The following is a 14916-nucleotide window of genomic DNA, read 5'->3' as shown; positions in this document are numbered from 1 at the left end:
ACCGTTATGTAGCCTATATGATCCTTTCACACGATGCACGTCTAACAGACTTTTTTTTTCTTCACCCCCTACTGACAATCTCAAAGAAAATCTACCACGCCCACACTCCCGTTGCGCCCCATACTCGAGTCCCGTGGAACCATTTTAATATTAGTTAGACAGTCTGACCTGCGTTTCACCTCTCGCGTTTGACTGCTTCCAATAGTTCACTGCCAAGGATTATTGATGGGGAAACAGCAATGAATTCTTTCTCGCCCACAAATGGCTTTCAAATCTTGCTCCTAGTTCAATAACTAGTTATAATGTAGAAGTACAAAAAAATGAGTCCCTCGGGCGAATTAATTTGATATCCCAAGTTAGAAAAATGGTTAACCTCTATACGCAAAAAAATAAAGAAACATCTTCACATGTTTGAATGCAGTAGCCTATATTCAAGCAAAATATTCGAATATCAACCATACGCTACTGTTTATGGTTGGTAAAATAAAGTTAGCTATAGGCCTAATTACAATTCAGAGGCAATGCCAACAAGCCTCATAATTGACTTGGTCCGAAAACTCACATTTTAGGTATTCCTTAAAAAAAGAAGGCCACATAGCAAGGTGACAAAAGCAAAGATGAAAGATAACCATGTAATTTCGAAATCAAGAAACAGATGACTTAGTGATACCAAAATACTGATACATTATATATGCTTAACGGAGAACTGAATGATACAGTGAGTCAAGGGCTGTTGTTGCAACTCGACATTACGGTCTTTCTAGCCACGGTCAGGGAACATTGTCCTCTGTGTTGACTTTGCAGGTACATGCCCAACATCGTTAGAGCACAGTATGTGGCCTTGCACTTACTTAGAAGGCTGGGCTGTGTCCCTATCTTGACTGCAGGATATCTGTCAAAGAAAAATCAATGCAGTAATTAGAAAAGCAGTAGCACATGACACGTTTAAATTCACTAGACTATCTTATGCTAAACACATTCATGAGGAAGAAACTGTGAAATGAATAAACGAGATGAATAATACTGACTCATGGGATGCTGTCATATGTACATTACAATACTAACGTAATGGGCCATGTTGAAATAATTGACCACCTTGACATACAGTTTAGTTCATGATCACAGTTGCATGTTTTTGTGATTTAAAATTTATTTTATAATCACATGTTACATGGAAGTAATATGTGTATTTAAAAAGTATTTAGTTCATATTTTCTCATTAAGATGGGCAATTATACTACATGTATCTATTGCTTTATGTATTGAATCTGTATGAATAGAGCTTTCTCAAAGTTTATACCATGCACATTGAAAATAAAATAATGAAGCAATTATCACACGTTAAAATGAAATCAAAAACACATTGACATAAATCACAAACACATTCTAAATCACATTGCCATGCATTCCCATTGGAATGTCTCAAACTTTCTGAAAGGAAACCTAAATTTAGCTTCGTTACATAATTCTTTAATCTTCAATTGATGCCCTGCATTTCTCTACAAGAACTGTAGGATCCGACAAAAACTGGTTTGGGGCGAGATATCTGAGACAGGTAATTAAGGAACATTTAACAACATTCATTATTGTAGGCCGTGCATGGTAAAATGAAAAAAATACATCAACTTATCAAAAGCTTATGAAGACGGAACCGTTATACAGAATTTAAGTTTAGAAAGTTTATATTTGAGGAAAAGCCTATAAATATAGATAATGCTATAAATTTCATTGGTAGAAATGTTTTAACAGAGCAACAAACGTAATACAAATCTTCATTGTGCATGTATTTAATGATACCATTACAAAAGTATCTTCATTGAATGTATAGTGAACAAAAAACTGAAATAATGGCTAAACAAAAACTAAAGTGAGACATTATTCAATAGTATAATCTCGTGGTCTTTTTATCACGTTAAGAATTCGGATTATGATTGGCTTTACTAATGCTTCCTGATGTTTCCTTTTTCTATGTGAAATAAGTTGGCAGTATAGTAAACAATCATTAAAACATCAACCTTTAAGCTTTAGTAGTACATCTTTTATATGGAACCTACATTTCCATGTGCTCCAACATACTGCACAATAAGAAAATCTAAACTAATGTGTTGAATTATGATGGAAGAGAACACCTTTCATTATACAGGAGTGTGTTACACAGCGCCCCCTATTGGAAGACCGGAATTTATTCACAATTACTTCAAAATTGAGTTAATGCAAAATACAACACAGCTGACAAAAAAGGCAACAGATACAGTAGGCTACATCCAACCAGCTGTCACCCCATGACAAAGTAATGGAGAGGCGTGCATGGTAAACATGTTAATACATAGCCTAGACATGTTACTTCATGGACAGTCTTAAACAGTCCTTAATACTTAATACTCAACTGTTGCATACATATTGGGAGTCAAGTGGTCAGTGCTGCATGGATCCAACTAACTAGGCCACATAAGACTGCAGAGAGAGAGAAAATGAAAAACGTTCTCACTACGCACAGAATCACATAATTTGGACTGAATACACACACTCTCTCTCACACACACACACACACACACACACACACACACACACGCACACACACAAACATTCGTGCAGCATGTGATATTCTCTGTTGAAAAAAAGCTAACAAGTATGGATTTTGGCGGTTTAAATGAATAAAAGTTAGGACACTGTGATATCATACCAGTGTGATTACTGGAAAATGGTGTGTCTGTGTGTCCCAGCTGGGGCACAAAATCCACATCCCACCAATTTATTAGGGTCTAGAGCAGTTCTTTTAGACAAAACTGTATTTTTCAAACACATAGAATTAACCAACTAAAACTCCAGGAAAATTCTCCATGTGCTATAACAGAATTTGGTTTTAGTGCCTGCTTTGCAAGAACAACTAAACCCAGGGAAACCAGAGTCAGCTCAAATATTTCATAGAAATGTGTTATACCATTTATGACAACTTGTTTTAAAGTCTACAGTTTTCCACTGCGGCAATCTTACCCTCAATATTGACACCAAATAAACCAAGGAAAAGCTCGCTTGCAAAATGCTAATTGATTATAGCAGCATGCATATTTGTTGGTATTTTTTAAGGCCTAGTTTGATGGGCCTATGACTGAATAATTCCGACCAATTTTGTGCATGAAAAACATCAAATAGAAACCTATAATTTCCAGGCGCATGTAAAGGTTCTTTTCGTTGTAAACATGAAAAACACACAACTTACTGGAACGGTTGGAATCCTTATGTGAACGAGTAAATCCAGGAAAGGTAGTGTTGCCTACAAAGCTCTTTTCTTTCTGCTTCTCAGATAAGGGAAGCCAGCAGCTGCAATTCCCAGACAGTTAAGATTATATATGATGTGTATATATCGAAGGTTTGTCAGCTCTTCCAGGCCATAAAACCCACTTTAATGACACCACGTGCTTCCCATGCACCATTCACAGACCCTGCTTCAGGCAATTGGCATAAATAACCTTCAAAACTTTAAAATACGCTAAAAGACATAGAACAAGGAATTCAATACATTGTCATCAGGGTAGGGTAAAGCTAAACTGCTAACTGTAAAAGCTCAGAACATGTTACCCATGAACTAGCTTGTTTAAGGGATTAGAAGACTATCGGTTTTTAAAGGTGAGTAGATTTTTGTCTTTCATGTGGGACTGGTTAACGATGTACTTTAAAAAGATAAACTGAAAGCTTTCCAACTATTTAATCCAATATATAAACACTTTCTTGACAACGAAGTACACGAGATAACGATATGAAGTCACCGACAATGTTCCGGCATCTTTGCCCTCTGCTCTGACGTTTGTCTAAATTTTGGCCTAGCATTGCTGGTACGTTACACAACCAGATTGTCTATTCGCTGATGAAAGCCAACGCTGTGGTTACTCAGGCTCTCTGGTCATATCCCGCTTCAACTCTACGCTGGAAACAACTATATTGTCTTTGCAACAGACTATCTTCCTCTTCAACCCAGTCAAACATGAAAATCTTCTTTGTGTAGTGGCTGAGGAAAAGCAATAAAGTTTTATTAGGGTTTTAAAATGTTATGTGCGTTTGTCTGTTAAGCATATGCCACAGGAGGCAAAATGATTTGACAGATCCGTATAGACAGTATAACATATTTAAATACCAGAAATAATAAATAACACGAACATGAAGGTATTAAGGTATAGGAAATATGTTTATTTAGGCTATAAATTAATAAATTACAATCAATGCATTTTGGCTATCGTAACATAGATTATGATAGATGAAGGTCCACTGTTGACATCAGAATGTTTCATTATTATCAATAAAGGACATTCAAATTACTAGCAACTTGTGTCAGTTCAAGATGCTGTTCTGCATGTCAGTTTTACAACACGTGTTTATATGCTGCCATAAGTCAACTTCAGTTATCCCTCTGCGATAGTGAACTCACATTTTCGTATCATTACCAATCATTACCAATTAATGTATCATGTATCAAGAGAGGACACGCATTATTTAGAATAGGCCTATATATTGCACCAAAATGAAAGAGGGAGTGGCCTTGCATTCTGCGACCCCTCCCATTGTAACCTTCAACACAAATGATCACATTTCCTTACATGGCTTTTAAAAAATCACAACAATTCAACAATGGAATTAAATTCAACACGTTATGTTTTAAACAGCACAGGCAACATTTGCATGGCTATACTGAAAGAAATGTATTTGAAAAGCACCTTATAGGTAGGCTATCCTGACCTCTGTAACCGAGCAAATTGCTCCAAATTTATCTGGAGATCTGACAAAATGCAGGGCTATATCTGTTACTCGTTTACTTTCAACTTTAAATCCTTCTTCCATTTCATGCGTCGATTCTGGAACCAAATTTTAATTTGTCTTTCATTCAGGCAGAGGTTATTGGCGATCTCAATTCGCCTACGGCGAGTGAGGTACCGGTTGAAGTGGAATTCTTTCTCCAACTCCAGTGTCTGGTAGCGGGTGTAACTGGTCCGCGACCGTTTACCGTCCGATTCTGAAGTGGCATTAGAAAAATGCAAACTTTAAAAAAACAATAATAAATTAATTTGATACACATATGCCACGTAGTAGGCTAACCCATATAACATTTTATGGAAGTACAAGTATTTTGTGATACAGTGGGCTTAAAGATTACATTGAAATTGTGAAATGCAGTGAGAACTCAAAGTGAAAGGTTTGAATGAAAAACTGCAGTATCAGTATCTCATTTGTAGATATTATATGTATCCAGAAAAATGATAATGTCAATTATTTTTGTAGACTAATGCGTTAAACAAAGGTGGATAACATAGACTTTACAAACGCTACAGCGCATTACTAATATTACGTTGTTGCAACTAGTGGTTCATGCATGAGAACAATCCAAGGTGAAAAGTTCAGTATTAGGTCAGGGCACTCCCGCAAGGGTTCAACTTAAGGCTACTCATTTTATAGTACAGCATACAATAATCTATGAACAAACTGAAATTACAGTCCTTGACCAAAATTATAATAAAACATGAATCTATAATAAGTAGCCTACTTCTATATCATTTTTGTTTCTCTTATCCAATTATACCATCATAAATCTCTCTGCAGATCACCTCTACTCAGTAACAGAACAGGTTTACGAGCAATAGATGCCTTTGTCATAAAATTTATGACCGCGAGTTTTATTATTTCCTGCTTTTGGCCTATAAAACTCAAGAGGAAATGTGAATGGGCAGAGGAAGTATTGGGACGAAAGAGTGAACGAGGGAAGACGCAGTAGCCTACATTAGAAAATAACTTTACCGTTGCTCATATGTAGCTTTTTCATCCAGGGATAAATCTCTGGCTGCTGTTGACTGTCTTGTCGGTGGTGGTTCAAAATATTCTTTCGTTTGACTGTGTGCACAGCTTCGATTTTCATCTTGCTTTCTTCAATTCTGCCGTTGGATTTTTTCGTGAGTTCCATGCCCCTGTCAATCTCTTCGTCTAACAGCCCATTACCACATGTGTTAAGCCCGTTCGCTTCCACGGAGCTACTGGAGACCACTGCCAGCTGTGGTCGTGTTGGTAGATGAGTATCCGTGTTGCAGCGCAAGATAGTTTTCATCTCTTCTCGTTCAAAAGAGTTCGCGATAGGGACAGGAGAAGTAAATGTGCCGTTGAAATGACGACCATTGAAACCGTGAAAATTAGATTGATGGCGCTCTGAAAGAGAGCTATAGCCTCCAACATTCTGCATGTTGTATTTAGTTTCCTCGTGCGTTTGCCTAAACATTGTGTCATTTGCGTAAGAGCTAATAAAAAAAAATGTTACTTGTCTAACTAACAACAAAAGAAAAAATTATAAAAGTTCATGGAGCAGCCTTGCTAAATTAGCAAAAGTGTCCTAAAAATAGGTTGTTTTTAGCATTTCTTTGAAGCTGATTTGAAATTCAGGTTTGTCTTGCCCAAAAATAATCCAGGATTTATAGGTGGGGGTGTTACATTTTTTGTACTTGATTCGACGCGCGCTGCCCAAATATGGGGTAATTGAAAGGGATCACGTGCAAATGTTGGCCAGTCATAAATTGGCTTGATACACAGGGGGATATTGATGAATAGGGGAAACGTGTCCGGTTAACTTTGAGCTTTTGGTTGTTGGAAATCGTGGCAAAAAAGGGCGAGACAGTAAGACAAGAGCGTCATCTTGTGTCTGGTATGGGGCAGGGCGGTCATGTCTGCCCACTCCAGTCAACCTATTGCCTACCATACCCTTGGTATGAGAGGGTGAGTGCCCCACAGAGGCTGTAATGACAATCACTGCAATTTTTCCGGAACAACGCCTGGAAAACATTTAAGAGTAGCGATAAGTAGGCTAAATGTCTCTTAAATAAGAATAAGATTCGTACAAATTATAATAACGATAGTTTGTAGTAACCTACTATTATTATTTTAATAATGCAACAATAAGAACTTATATAAACAATTATAAAACAACAATAATACTAATAATGAATTAGGCAAAATAAAAACAAGTAAAAGGACACAAGGTGTAATTGATTCTGGGCATGAATAGGGCTAAATGAATAATTAATAATGAATGAAAACATTCAATTCAAAGCGCAATCTAATTAGGCAATAGCGATAGGTAACAGTTATCTAAAATATACATTTCAGGGTAATTTTTGGGCCTAAAAGCACAATTTGTGTTTTAGGCTTTCATGTCGTTGGAATTTGCTAATCCCTTTTGTTTAGATCCATCATATTTAAAATGATATATGTAATGGTGTGGGGATAATTTGTGAATATGCTATTTAGCATATTGGGCTACATATTTAGCAAGACGAAAGAGATCTTTTGAAAACGTTTTATTTCATGATTCACAATAATGACAAAACAAGACTTCAAAACACGAAACAAAATTGTTTATCACTCTTCCTTTAGTCTGGAATCAGATGATCTAAAATAGCTTTGTGTACAGTTGTAAGAGCTTCTATCAAAGCAGCAGAATGCACATAAGTCTTCAAACGACTGACAATGAATATATACACATATCTATAGTATCTTTAGTATCCCTGCAGCTTTGCAGGATAGCACAAGCCATATACACTTGATGCGGTACGAACCTAAAGTAGGTGTGTATCCGTCACGCCCTTCATATTTTCACTGGATGATCTTAATTAACACTGTGATTAAGTTAATATTTCGTGAACGTTTTGTGAATGGGAACACGTTTTATGTTGAAATAAGAACTTTTCATTTCACAACACAGGTAGCATAACAGGACACTTTCTAACAAAGTAGGTAGTTTTACGCCGACACTCTAAGGAGTCAAAATTCCTTATTTTCCCCCATATAATCTGGAGGTTTCTGCTGGTTGTAAAACCCTTGAAGCCTGTGTCTGAAAGAGAAGTACAAGCTGCATAGTTGCCTATATCATGCAATTAAGTCTCTGGTCCTTGGGACTATAGGTAGTAACGTTGGATTCCGTGCTGTAGTTAAATGTAATTCAATCTTTCTTCTTTTCATCGTCTTTCTCTTCTTCTGCACCACTGCGTTGCTCCTCCACAGATGCTGCTGTCGACTCACTTCCCGTCACAGTCGAAGTGAGATTGCTCTCCTTTTTCCATTTCATACGGCGGTTCTGGAACCAGATTTTTATTTGACGTTCTGTTAAACAAAGAGCATTTGCAATTTCTATACGTCGGCGTCTGGTCAGATAGCGATTGAAATGGAATTCCTTCTCGAGCTCTAGTGTTTGGTATCGAGAGTAAATTTGACGTCCTCTGCGTCTGTCTGATCCATACCCGACTCCTGTACGGAGAAAACATAAGAAATAATAATAATTCCCCCATATAGCATATACAACTATCCAATAGTAGACAGGTATCAACTTAAAGGTGGATTGGATCAAGGAATTCCACAAAGTTGATGTCTATTTGTTTTTAGTCATCGTTCTGAATGTAAAAATAGGTCAAAGGCTAAAGAGTAAAAAGCACGTATATTGATTCAGATACATTAATATTGTGATCCCTACTAGATCACAGACACAGACCGAACTGATACATATCAAATAGGCCTGCATGTATGATATGCCAAAGCATCGGGTTTAGTGTGTAAAATTAAGTTTATGCTTAGGCTACTTTGTAAAGCAATTGTTACAAAATAAACCAACATTAGTTTGTACGCGCATGAAAGGCCTTTCTACAAGGCGAAGCGGTTCCGTGATGGTTTATGGGGCCATAAAAAGTAACTTACTATGTTGTTGTAAAACCGGCCCATTTCGTTAATTTATTTGTCGTAGTAAAACTCACCGCTGTGAGAGTTCATTCGCTGCATCCAAGGGTAGATTTGGACGTTGGCTTTCTGCTCTTGTGTTCCTGTTCTTGCTTGATCCAAGCTGTACTCTGGAGAAATGTGGCTTTGTGTATTGAGTCCCATACTTGTTTGTCTGCAACTGGGGAGCACATCTTTTTCTTGAAGAAAAACATTTGATCCATATTCATATGGTGCTCTGCTCGTCCCAAAAACCACATTGTCTTGAGGAGAATAGAACGGTGCGTATATCCGATTCTGTGTCACAGCTGCACCGTACGACGGAAAGTGTCTGACTGTGTCATAAGTGGTGGAATTTAAGGGAACATTCGGCAAAACGTCTTGACCAGCAGATAAATGGCACGAGAGCGACGGGTTTGCAAAATACGAATTCATACTTCGCCCGTAAACAAAAAAAACAAAAACTATGCCAGTTATTTTCTATAATTTCAGTCCCTTTTGCCAGGTCCCTCAATCTACTTTTTGCGCTATTCAAAATAAAATGCTTCTTTACCCTTGCTATGAACACTTTCTTTTTATTTACGTATTTCGAGGTTTCAATATTATTAATTTCCAATCTCCTGTTAAGAGGCACAATCCCGAGTGTTATAGCCGAGGCTTGGCTCCGAGAGAGACAATATGACAATGTCAGCTGACCGTTTTCCACCAATTGAGAGCAAGGAGTTGAGAAGAAACTGTAACGTTTGTTCCTAGCTAACCATTAGTGCTAAAATGCAGCTACAATGCAGCATGTAAGTTCGACATGCAGAGAAGGAACGGGAGCAAACCAAATAGTGTACATATACTGTCAACTATGATATACACCCACAAGTAGCCTACTTAAATGCTCAGCATACAGCCGGTGAAATGTTTTGTAAAGTGTTGTGGAGAAAACTTAATTCCATGTTTCACCACAAAACATGTTTCACCAGATTTGACAAAACTGTTAACATCCATTACCTTACCTGAGACGTTGAACGCAATGTGTGTTAGTGTGTGTGTGAGTGTGTGTGTGTGTGTGTGTGTGTGTGTGTGTGTGTGTGTGTGTGTGTGTGTGTGTGAGAGAGAGACAGATAGAGCGAAAGAGAAAATTTGAACAAATCTTGATTTGACTTTATGAGCGATGTATTTCTTACAAAGATTGATCCTTGATCCAGTACATTTACGCGATGTTAGTTTTTGTGATGGATTATTCATTGTGACCTCAAACTACATTACTGAGATTATTTCAATGTTTTACATTTTATATTCAGAGCATTACATGACATGTGGGTAATTATCGTGTTATGCCTTGAACAGCATGGGGGAGGGTAGAGGTGGTAAGAATGCGTTTAGGGTCTAGTCTGTGTGGGCAATAAAACCACAGACGTCCCCCAGCTCACCAACAACCATGGCAAACTATGTGCATGGCCCTGGCCACAATATGAACATTCAAAGCTCCTGAAATGAAAGTGTTTGTTGAAGTCCACAAGTCTACCAAAAGGTGCCGAGTTTGTTATTCGGTACATGTCTGTGAGTTGTTTCAGTCATCTTTTGAATAGTGAAAAGTGCATCAGTCACGAGCACATCAGAAAAAATATCATCGCAGCACGATCTTGTTGAGAACAACAAGGAATTACTTTCCCTGCCTACAAAGACACCATCTGAATGATTTAAAATAAGGATCGCATTACGAAACGTTTTAATCAAACGGTTTAGTCTAATATGCTACAGCTGATCACAAAACAAGTTAAGAGATTTTATTTTCGTTATGTGAAACACTAACCCTGGCGTAAGCAAATAATGATCCAAAAATAGCGATCCAACTACAGGTGAGATACTTCACTGACGTATTTGTGATGAGCAAAAAGTATGCAACATTTTGAGCTATCCACAAATTATTGTGGACCTTAGACTGATTTTGCTCAAAACTGTGCAACCTCTCGTCCCATCCAGTAGGCTACTTTACCACAATTTACAATTTCCTATTTTTGCTTTAGGCAACAATTCACAAGCTTTTACTTTAAAGGACCTACACCTGCACATACTCGAATTTGTCTCCACATGTTCGAGGTGTACAGATCCTACATGTATATTAAATTAGCCTATATGTTTGTTCAGATATTTATTCTAAACACTAAAACAAACTTTGTCGCCAAAGAGGTATGAAACTATAATATTTATAAACTTTACATACAAATCACACAATTTGATTAATCGCTCACTTGTTTTAAAATACAAGTAGCCTAATTATTTAACATATCGTACAACAACAATAACATCAGTTGTTGCATGTAATACTTTATACTTTATTAGTAGGCTATATGTTTTAAGTCACGTGAAATATTCCGGACCGGCAGTGTATGCATTAATGTGATTATACCCAGCGTTTCGTTTTTGATTCACCCTAGCTACAGTGTAAAGGCTATATTTACATACCTCATTTGAAGACTTTGTAGAATTTTAAGCACTTACTACCTTTCCTTAAACATTTGTAGATGGAGATGCGTTTGGGCTCTTTTAGTCTCTGAATAGGCAATAAAAAGAAAACAAACAGAGAGGAGGAAGTGGCTGGTGTAATAAAGTCTTCCAATCCGTGGACTGCCGTTCCTGTGACATCCGTATGGCCGATCTCTTGAGGCCAATAATAAAGCATAGCCTATGTTCAGGCCACTCACATACAATGCAGAGAACTTGAATTATCTGTAGTTCAGATGCAAGACATATTTGATTAAATACGACCCCATCTCTTAAATTCGACTACTCTTTCATTTGATATAGTTCTCTAATGGTGCATAGACTGAATGCATTTAATCTGTAGATAGCGATCGTCCACTTGTAATAAGATAAATAACACCATAACACAACAACACTCTATTTGGCCATACTTTACTTAAACTAGGCTTGTGTCTTCCTAAATGAGTATCAGCCAGTTGCGCTACTGTAGCCTAGCTGATATCCATAACCTATCACCATAATTTACATCAGCGTGTTGTCAACCTGAAAGGATGAGAGAAATCATATAGGGAGAGTGCTATGGCAACATATTAGACCGGCATGCTCTATGAAGGTTTCTATTAGACAAAATAACGTGTATTTTGCAATAGCAGCTGTTGATCTTAAACCGACCAATCTTGGGAATTAATGCAGTTTATGCCAACAGTGAAAGTCTACCGATGTATAGAAGAAAGGGCTTCAGCTTTTAGTGTTTTATTGCAGCCCTTGAGCCAGATCACATGCTCTCAGCTTTTGAGTCAGACAGGAAATGGTCCATTTGGCTTTTAGTCCCGTAGCCTGCTCTCTATAAACCCAAATGCGCAGCAGGCCTAAATCCCTTTGCAAATCCTAACAGACATCGGACACATGACAATAAAACCACATCTTAAATATATCCAAAATTAGAATAAAGATGTTGAAAAAAGCCATGGATGATGAATTTTGTTATTACTGTTTTTACAATAGCAAGTTCTAACTAGTAATAGTAAACCTCTCGTTTTCCATAACACAATTTCATGTTTCAAACTCTTTACTTTTCCTTCCTTTTTTTTCTTCTTAAGACGGACTTTCCGTAACCATTCAAACTGGTCCTGGGGACCACATCCCAACATCAAAGCTTATGATGGTTGTAATGTTCCTTTATTGAATTGATTCCAAAAGCAAATAATAGTAAGACTATGTTCTTTTTGGTATTCAATTAAATGAATATTCCCCAATATGCACGGTAATTGCAATGGATAACGTGAAACCATGGACAAAGTGTATACTATTTGAACAGGCAAAATGAATGCCCGGATGTGAGCCTGCTCGTTATACATTCTGTAGGCTGTTGCCAAAGAGCACACGTCGTTAAACACATCGTAAAAAGTGTCCATCAGAACAAATGCCTTGTTAAAACATTGTAGATTAGGTTTCTAAAAGGCCTTCATATAATGAAGATATATGAATGTACAATGTAATTCCGCCCCATAGCCACCTCTAATTTTGATGCCAACAATTTAAAGGCCGCACTGTGTTTCAAAAAGGCGTTTGAAAATGGGCCACAACATAATCATTGTTCATGCGCGTAACTTATCATGAGAATCACATACTACCCTATCATATCTGATCTCGTTCTCTCTTTTTCCCTCACAGGCTTAATATATCAGGGTAAGAAGGCCCCGAACCTTGCGCCCAAATGTCTATTTGTAGAATAATATGTTTTACAAAGATATGTTTAATATTTGTATTAAACTTTTAGCAATCTTGTTCCAATACCCCTGAATTTTTGCAATGTGATAGAAAGCACCGGACATGTTTCATATTCGTTTGCAACAATATTAATACTAGGCCTTATTGCATTTGATCTGTCCAGTCAACACATATCAGTAACAAATACACAAACGGAGGCCTCGTAACATACAAAGGAATACACACAAAACACATTCACAGAAGCACCCACACAAAGGCACGCAAGGACCGCGCTCACGCACGCATACGCACGCAGCGCGAAAGAAATAAGGCGTCTAATTTTTTTAAGAAAAAACAATGATATCACTTAAGATTTGTCATGATACATCTGGCAATGGTGATAGTGGGAATGACCACCATGTTGAGTCACAGACACAGACATGCATAATACTAAGCTCAAACTAAGCTCTATACCATTTTGATCATTTCAATGTATTTGGGAATGTCTTTTTAAAGATCAATCTTTCAATTTACATGGGCTATTCTACATTTCAATATGACCCAATATCGAGAGGAGCGTCACCGTCATCATTTAACGTGCACATTATTTACAATCATGGATTTAGATATGACCCTTTGTCCTAAATAAATGTTTTGGAATTTCAATATCAGGTTAGCAGCAGGCTATTGGGCTTGGCTAACAGAAAAACAGGGCCCTCTCCGCACACACCCACTCACACTCGCTTCAGATATGAGCACAAGGGGGCACTGCAGCAAACAGCGTGCACGTGTATGTGTGCGTGTGTGTGTGTATGTTTGAGAGTGAGTGTGTGCTCAGCACGAACATAATATTAAGCTAAAGGTTTAAAATAACATATATGAAATTAATTCAGGGTATTTAAGATGTTCTTCTGTTTTTGTTAACAGTTTATGATTAAGACGTAATTGGAAGATCAAAACAGATAGGCCTAATTTGCGCTGGTCACACACTTGGTTAAACTACACAGGTATAACCTATCATCAACTTATTTCTATGGACCAAAGAAGATTCTTTTGTAGGCTAATAAAATATATGATGTAGTTCATGTTTCTCTGGGATTAGACGAGAGGCAATCGCCTAGCGTTTTTTTTTTGTGTATCAGCTAACAGGTGAAGAATCTGGGATGAATTTCACCCTACAGGTCAGGTCACGAATAGCCAACACAGGGCTGTCAGTGTTGTATTTTGTGCATCCATGTTCTCGCTGTTCAATGTCTTAAAAACTACACATCGGGTGATTCTGTGACGCATATAATCTCAATTTCACTTAACCTTCAGGAACATGAGAATAAAAAATCGCGGTTTTCTTACCCGTTGTCTGTGTTTCCTGGATTGTAGTGACGACGCAAGTCTGGACCAGCAACTCATTGCATGGCGCAAAGGCGAAAGGAAAGCTGTCTCATTTCATATCCTTAAAACACAGATCGTTCTGAGTTTCAAAATGCGGTTCATTTCCACAGGCTGTGCGATCTCCCTTCACCCATTTATCCTATCCCATAGGGTAGCTGGAGCGGGTGAAGGCGGCGACTGACGAGATGCCATTTCTGACTGTTAGTCAGGAGGACGCCGGAGACGCGGAATGTATCACAGTCGTGTTGAATTGACGGTTCTAACGTCAAAGATACGATATCAAGATGTGAATAAAAGAACAAAAAAAGAAAATGGAAGTTCTGTGCGACAGCAGAGACTGCTGCTGGTATAGCGTTAGGTCCACATAATAGACAACACCATAAAGTTCATGTTCATGGAGCCTGTGCCACGTGGCTTGTTGCAACCAATCCCAGAATGGATTCAGTCGTAAACTTTTATTACTCAGCTGTAAATTTCTCCCTTTAACTAGGAATGTTTGCTCCCATCTCTTTCGTTTTAGCTTTTCTTCTGAAGACCACAATGTAGCTGACAATACAATTACTTTTCAAAGTTGTACGAATACTCCTTAGCTTTCAAATGTTGAAA

At 37.7% G+C, this 14916-nt stretch overlaps 3 protein-coding genes across 3 annotated transcripts in view; all 3 read right to left on the bottom strand.

Annotated features, from left to right (window-relative positions):
• Positions 1-14669, bottom strand: part of LOC134018640 (homeobox protein Hox-A3-like) — a 30090-nt gene extending 15421 nt beyond the window's left edge. Inside the window, exons 1-2 of the mRNA XM_062458751.1 lie at positions 14272-14669; positions 852-892 (exon numbers count right to left, since the gene is read on the bottom strand). The gene's annotated coding sequence lies outside the window, so the exon portion shown is untranslated. The remainder of the gene's footprint in view (positions 1-851; positions 893-14271) is intronic.
• Positions 4197-6315, bottom strand: hoxc5a (homeobox C5a). The gene is made up of 2 exons (XM_062458755.1): positions 5785-6315; positions 4197-5005 (listed from the first exon to the last, which is right to left on the bottom strand). The coding sequence occupies exons 1-2, from the start codon at positions 6254-6256 to the stop codon at positions 4797-4799; spliced, it is 681 nt and encodes a 226-aa protein (XP_062314739.1). The 5' UTR covers positions 6257-6315; the 3' UTR covers positions 4197-4796.
• hoxc6a (homeobox C6a) lies at positions 7369-9384 on the bottom strand. Its single transcript, XM_062458754.1, has 2 exons — positions 8775-9384; positions 7369-8274 (listed from the first exon to the last, which is right to left on the bottom strand). Exons 1-2 carry the CDS (start codon positions 9169-9171, stop codon positions 7970-7972), a joined length of 702 nt encoding a protein of 233 aa, XP_062314738.1. The 5' UTR covers positions 9172-9384; the 3' UTR covers positions 7369-7969.
• Positions 14670-14916: the final 247 nt, after the last annotated feature.

This window comes from Osmerus eperlanus, chromosome 4 (assembly GCF_963692335.1).
Source record: "Osmerus eperlanus chromosome 4, fOsmEpe2.1, whole genome shotgun sequence".
Taxonomy (NCBI): domain Eukaryota; kingdom Metazoa; phylum Chordata; class Actinopteri; order Osmeriformes; family Osmeridae; genus Osmerus; species Osmerus eperlanus.
This window is presented reverse-complemented; position numbering and strand designations above follow the sequence as displayed.

Excerpts from the sequence above, each read along its gene's own strand:
- hoxc6a (XM_062458754.1), bottom strand. The coding sequence starts at position 9,171 with ATGAATTCGTATTTTGCAAACCCGTCGCTCTCGTGCCATTTATCTGCT. Across the intron at positions 8,275-8,774 it reads GCGAATGAACTCTCACAGCG|GAGTCGGGTATGGATCAGAC; the intron begins GTGAGTTTTACT and ends TTCTCCGTACAG.
- hoxc5a (XM_062458755.1), bottom strand. The coding sequence starts at position 6,256 with ATGTTTAGGCAAACGCACGAGGAAACTAAATACAACATGCAGAATGTT. Across the intron at positions 5,006-5,784 it reads AAAGCTACATATGAGCAACG|AATCGGACGGTAAACGGTCG; the intron begins GTAAAGTTATTT and ends ATGCCACTTCAG.